This window comes from Tupaia chinensis, unplaced genomic scaffold, assembly GCF_000334495.1.
Source record: "Tupaia chinensis unplaced genomic scaffold, TupChi_1.0 Scaffold149964_2, whole genome shotgun sequence".
Lineage (NCBI taxonomy): Eukaryota > Metazoa > Chordata > Mammalia > Scandentia > Tupaiidae > Tupaia > Tupaia belangeri.
The window spans coordinates 2,465,721-2,471,466 of record NW_006209806.1 but is presented as its reverse complement, the minus strand read 5'-3'; the positions used below and the strand labels follow the sequence as shown (position 1 = coordinate 2,471,466).

Here is a 5,746-nt window from a genome sequence, read left to right as displayed (position 1 = left end):
CTGGTGGTGCCCGCCTGCACGTGGACAGCACGAGATAAGGCAGGAAGTGGGTGAGCAAGCTGCGAGACGGCACGGAGCAGGCGTGGCACCGCACGTGCATGGCCATGGCGGGGGGGCGGGGCACTGGCGAGGGGGCGCAGAGTCAGCCGGGGGCCTGCGTGGTGTCTGCAGAATGCTGAGACCGGGCAGAAAGCTCAGGGACCCACTGCTGGAGCCACTGGCTGGCGCCCAAGATTAGGCCAGGCCCACAGCTGCGTGAGCGCCCAGGAACGGGCGTCCCCCCTGCACTCACCTGGCCTCAACTTCCTACCCGGCTCCTCAGCCTGCATCCTGGCCAGCCTCTCCCACCCCAGGAGCCAGCCCTGGAGGCCGCCCTGCCCGGCCCTGCCGCTGCCCAGCCCTTGGGCCTTGCTGGGTGGGACCAATGTAGACATGCCAGACGGCCGTGCCCGGGGCCGAGCATGAGGGCAGGCCATCCCCATGTGGGGGACACCCAGGTCAGAACTCTGAGCTGGGGAACAGCTCCGGAACACGGGCCCCCAGGGTGCCACGTCAGGCTGCAGGCCCTGAGCTGTGCATTTCTGCGCCCAGTTCCACTACGTCTGGCCCCCAGGGGCTCCTCGGCCAGACGCAGGGCGCGGTCGCGCTGGTCTCGGGCATGGCAGCGTCCCGCGTGTAGTTTAGACTGCACGCCTCGCTCGTCCAGGTGTGGCCGGCCCGCTCCTCTGGGACGCTCCCTTCCCTGGTACGGCAGCTCTCCGGCCCCCCGGGTGGCCTCATCTCCTCCATGCCAACACGGGTTTCTGCTCCTGCGCGCTGGGGCCTGGCAGCCCTCGGGCCGCTCGGCATGGAGTTCTCCCCTCATCCCGAGAGCCCCTTCCCCTCCTGGGTGAGGGCCCGTCCCTCGGTTCCCGCGGCTCTCCCGGTTCACACCGCGGTACAGCTGGAGCGCGTCCTGCAGGAGCTGCCCGAGGAGATGCGGTCCGTCCGACAGTCCCTGTTCCCCTCGCACGCTGAGTCGGGCAGCCGCGGGGGCGTTTCTGGGAGAACTACGCCTCTTCGGTTCTCGAAGGCTCTGTTCCTTTGCCTTTTACTTTGCAGCGATCAGGGCTGGAAATTCGAGGTCGGCAGGGTCCCCTGCTCTGCACGTCGATCACTTGTTGTTCTCCCTGGACGCTTCGCGGATCTGCCGCGTGAGGCTGGATGCTGGGGGACTTCTTCAGAAACTCCTGCTGGAGGCTGGGTCTCCCAGCCCCACCTTCCTGCTTCCTCCCGCTCCTGCTGTCTGGGAGTCACCGAGTCTCCTCGCCCTTGCCCTGCAGTGGCCACCTCCTCCTCCGCCGGCGTGAAGCACCACCTGGGTGGTTCCATGTCCCCCGTGCGAGGTGCCGAGTCACTGCCCATTGGCTGTGTGCACACAGGAGCCCTGGTGGGGGTGACGCTCCAGCACTCCGTGGGGGACCAGGTATCTGAGCGCATAGCTCTGCCCCCTGGGCCACGCGCGGGTACTTGGGAGCAGACCTCTGTTCTCCCTCTGGCCTTGGGGCTGGAAGTGCAGGGGGCAGCTCCCCCCTGCAGGGTGTGCACCCCGTTGGCCATGGACGTCGGCGTCCTCTGGGCTACCGATGGGCCTCCATCCGGCCGTGCTGCCCCTCCACCTCCTGTCACTTCCTCTTGTGTCCATGCTTCAGGGGAGCGAGACGACCCAGCACGCAGCCTGCAGGGCTAACCGCGCGCACCAAATGTTGGGCTCAGTCCATGTAACGCACTCCCGTGTCCAAGACGGTGGCAGGAGCCCCGGACCGTGGGGACCCTGGGGCCCAGCTGCACTGCACGGCCCTGGGCCAGCATCTCCACCCTCTGCTCCTCCCTGCAGCCCTGCGAGGCCAGACCCATGTGTCCTTCAGTGCCTCAGCCTGGGGGCGCTGGAGGGAGAAAGCGAGGGCCCGCGGGTGGGTCCCAGGGCTATGCACCCCCGGGGGCCAGTGGGGGCTGGCAGGGCCCATGACCAAAGCTACCTTTCCGTGGCCAGGTGCCGGGCCTGCAGGTAGGGCTTAGGAAGTGGGTGTGGAGGGCCAGGTGCCGAGGTGTCTTACACCCAAGTGGGCTGGCAGCCTGGCTGGAGGCGTGGAATGCCAGGAGGTCAGGGAAGAGGGAGCGGAGGCCAGGCCAGGGGGCAGCAGCGGGTGGTGCCAAGGGGCCTTGCAGGTGGCCAGGCGGAGCAGGGCTGAGGACTACAGCCACGCTGGGCCGGCGGCAGGAGAGTGGCCTCCATGTGGGCACTGTGCCAGCCTCGGAGGCCAAGGCAGAGGTTCCCATGTCCATCCCACAGGCCCAGGCCCCCACGGCTACGTGCGTGAGGCCAGCACTGAACGCACCTGCCGACCAGTGGGGCCGGTCTCAGAGGACAGTGCGTGCCTGCTCATCGAGGGGCGGATGCGGACGGCCGGGAAGGGGCCGCCTCGTCCCATGGACTTAGTTCCAGAAAACAAATCCTGGGAAGGCAGCGAGCCGGGCAGCTGAGCTGAACCACCTGCCCCAGGGGGCCGCAGCTGGACCACCTCCACCCAGGGGGCCGCAGCTGGAGGCTGGCGGGGGCAGGCCGGGCCCTGGGAGAACTCGAGGGCTGCAGCTGCAGAGGGAGGAGGCTGGGTCTTCCTGGGAGAGGGTGTGAGGCTCGCCAGACGCCCTCCCAGGAACTATAATGGGGTTCCCGGCCGGCAGACGCGGGGCCTGGTCAGACGACAGTTTGTCACCCCCCGAGAGCATGCCTGGCATGGAGCAGGAGGAGCCCAGGCATGGAGTGAGAGCGAGGCCTCGGAGGGGGTCCCAGCCCTGGAGGGGGAGCCCAGCCTTGGCGGGAGAGCGCAGCCCTGGAAGGGAGCCAGCCTTAGGGGTGGGACAGGGCGCAGAAACCAGCACAGTGGGTAAGAGTAAGACACAGGGCACTTCTGAGAATCAGCGCCCCCAGGCAGAGGAGGGGTGCCAGGCCAGGACTTTTAAATGTGAGTCACCGATGAGCCAGGCAGAGACTCTCCTCTGACTTAAAAAAAATGGGCGCCAGCCTTGTGTTACGCACTAAAGGCGGTCAAGAGAGCGACGGCCTCGGGAGCGCGCCTTGGTCTGTCACTCAGCCCCACCGTCAGGTTATTACAGCTCCTCGGGGCGGCTGAGGGCGGCGGGCCGTCAGGTTATTACAGCTCCTCGGGGCGGCTGAGGGCGGTGGGCGCGATGCTCCAGAAAAGAACAGTCCATGACGGGGCGGCCAACCGCAGCCACCAAGCAGGGGCACGATGCTGGGGGGCCACTGGTTCTATGCAGAGAGGCTGGCGGAGGGCGCCCCGGCAGGGGGCTGGCGGGAGCTGCGCCATCCCCTTCCTGGAACGCGGCCCCGTTATTGGCAATCCGCTCTGTTGACCAATTAGCCCAGCCACAATCAATTAGCACGTCCGGGGCCCTGGAGCGGCTGTCCCTCGCTGGTGCCCCCAACAGCAAGCCCAAGCCGCACTGGAGGGGCGGAAACCAGACAGCGGGAGACCAGAGGCGCGTGCGCCTCCTTGTAGCCGGCCAGGTCCGAGGGGGTGTCCTGCGGGAGCGGGCCGCGGGCAGGCAGAGCGGTCTGAAGTCACAGACTCCGACGGGTGGGCACACCATTTGGTGGGTGGCTCAGGGTGGCAGAGGCCCTGGACCAGGTGAGACTTTGTATTTTTAATTGGCAGAGGGTGCGTGTACCCGCCAGAGAGACAGCAAGAGGGAGAAAAAAATCCCCAAAGAGGCGTGGGCACGCTGCAGCCCCTCCTCCGTTCCCCACCCTGCTGAGATCTGGGCATGTGTGCACACGTGCCTGGCATGTGTTTTAAGCCGCTGGGGCTGGGACTAGAACCATGCCGCTGGCCATGTGGGCTCTGGCTCCTTTAACCATGAGGCCCCAGGCCGGTCCCTGGGTGAGGCTGTTTGGAAACCAGCCCCCAGACCTGTATCTGCTGAGCGCTGCGTCAGGGCCAGGCCCTGGGGTTGGGGACACCAGTCACCACCCACTGGGACAAGACTGAGCCAGGAGTGGCCGAGCAGCTGCAGGTGGAGCAGCCACTGCCCGGGCCAGGGCACCGCCCCCAGCCAAGGCCGGCCCTCTGCCCTCTGAGGCCCAGATCCGCCCCGACGGCGCGGAGTGACCTATAAGGATGGGGTTCTCGTGGGTCGCCGGTTGCAAAGCCCCGAAGGTGTCCCGGCACGTGACAGTGACAGGGGCCACCCCCCAGCGCTGGTCAGCCACGTGGGAGCACAGACACAGACTTCTCACTGCGTCTCCCTTCCCGGGCAGCCTTCAGGCTGCAGCGCAGAGTCCACAGAGGTGCCCGCTGCAGCGCCCCTCAGGCCCGCCGGCTCCTCACCACAGGGAGCACTGTACAGCTGCAGCTCGCCCGAGGCCTGGGTGCACCAGGGGAAGGGCAGACGGCCCTGACAGCCCTGAGACCACGGGCACGGCGGCCTCGCCGTCCTCCCCCGCCGGACACCAGACAGGGTGGGGTGACCATGCTGTCGTGGTAGGGGGATGGAGGGCCCTGGGACGAGCAGGGAGGGGTTCCGAGGCAGAACGGTCTCGGCCATCAGCCCCGTGAGCCCGGATGCAGGCAGCGCACTACCCCGACGTGAAGGGCCCCCGGCGTGCCAGCGGGCAGGGCTCCGAGCCCACAGCACGAGTCCCAACGCAGGACCGGCCAGGTGCAGAGCTGCCGCGGGGTGGAGGATTCCAGGGCGGGGCAGCCCTCACAGCGGAGCCCAGGCGGGAAGACAGAAGGGCAGTGTGCATTGCCCAGGGGGCCCAGGGCCAGCCGTGGGAGGTGCTGTGACAGAGGCTGGGGGACCCGGTCTCTGGGCGGCGTGGCCACTTCTGCCTCTGGTGGGGCTGAAATGAGCTGTGTCTCGGCCGCAGGAAGGCCACGCCGAGAGGGGGATGGGTGAGGGCTGGCTGGGGTCCACGGGGAGCCCCCAGGGAGGGGCAGTCTCGGTCACCGGCCCGGCCACCCTGCGGGGCGCCGTGCCACTCACCTGCGGAGGAGCTTGGCCTTGAGCGAGGCCCGCGAGGCGCTCCAGGAGCTGAGCTCGGGGCTGCTGAGCGCCGTGGGCCGCGTGTGGTCCAGCACGGTGAGGTCCTTGCCCTGCTTCCACAGCGCGTAGCGCTCGGGCTGCAGGATGCGCACGAACACGTCCATGGAGATCTTCACCATGTCCTTGCGGCAGGTGCACTGTGGGCGGGAACACAGCCTGAGCGCCAGCCTGCAGCCCAGCGCCCAGCGCCAGGGCTCTCCGAGACGCGGACGGGGCGCGGGCCCGGGGAGTCCACCCCTTCCCCGAGGCCCGCCCCACTGCGAGTCTGTACAGCCTCGCAACCGTCCGAGCAGTGAGGATGCAGCCTGCCGCTGAGCTGCCCACGGCCCGGTGCTCTGAAGCGGCAGGGAGAGCGGCACCTGGCAGTCCCCAGAGTGAACAGACATTGCAGCGAGCATTTGCCCGTGGGGGCACAGGCTGCCAGAGAGGCAGGGAGAGGAGAGTGCCCCAGGTGTGGCCACCGTCCCTTCTCCTGCATCCCCTCCCGCGGTCCTCGTTGTGCACAGAGCCTCCTGCACCTAGAGCCCATCCCCAAACCACTGAGCGCTCCTCACGGAGGAGACCAGGATCCAGACGGGGTGGGCGGGAGAAGGTGGGGACTGCAGCCAGGGGTGGCGTGGCCAACCGCGCCTACGGC

At 68.2% G+C, this 5,746-nt stretch overlaps 2 protein-coding genes across 2 annotated transcripts in view; one reads left to right on the top strand and one right to left on the bottom strand.

The window, feature by feature from the left end:
- KDM4B (lysine demethylase 4B) overlaps nt 1-5,746 on the bottom strand; it is a gene marked incomplete in the record, with an annotated part of 67,186 nt that overhangs the window by 19,092 nt on the left and 42,348 nt on the right. The window contains 1 exon segment of the mRNA XM_027769581.1: nt 5,050-5,246. Coding sequence (XP_027625382.1) covers nt 5,050-5,246 — 197 coding nt within the window.
- On the top strand, nt 47-3,330 carry LOC106734232 (uncharacterized). The gene is made up of 2 exons (XM_014585530.2): nt 47-3,146; nt 3,191-3,330. Exon 1 carries the CDS (start codon nt 788-790, stop codon nt 1,727-1,729), a length of 942 nt encoding a protein of 313 aa, XP_014441016.1. The 5' UTR covers nt 47-787; the 3' UTR covers nt 1,730-3,146; nt 3,191-3,330.

Excerpts from the sequence above, each read along its gene's own strand:
- LOC106734232 (XM_014585530.2), top strand. The coding sequence starts at position 788 with ATGCCAACACGGGTTTCTGCTCCTGCGCGCTGGGGCCTGGCAGCCCTC.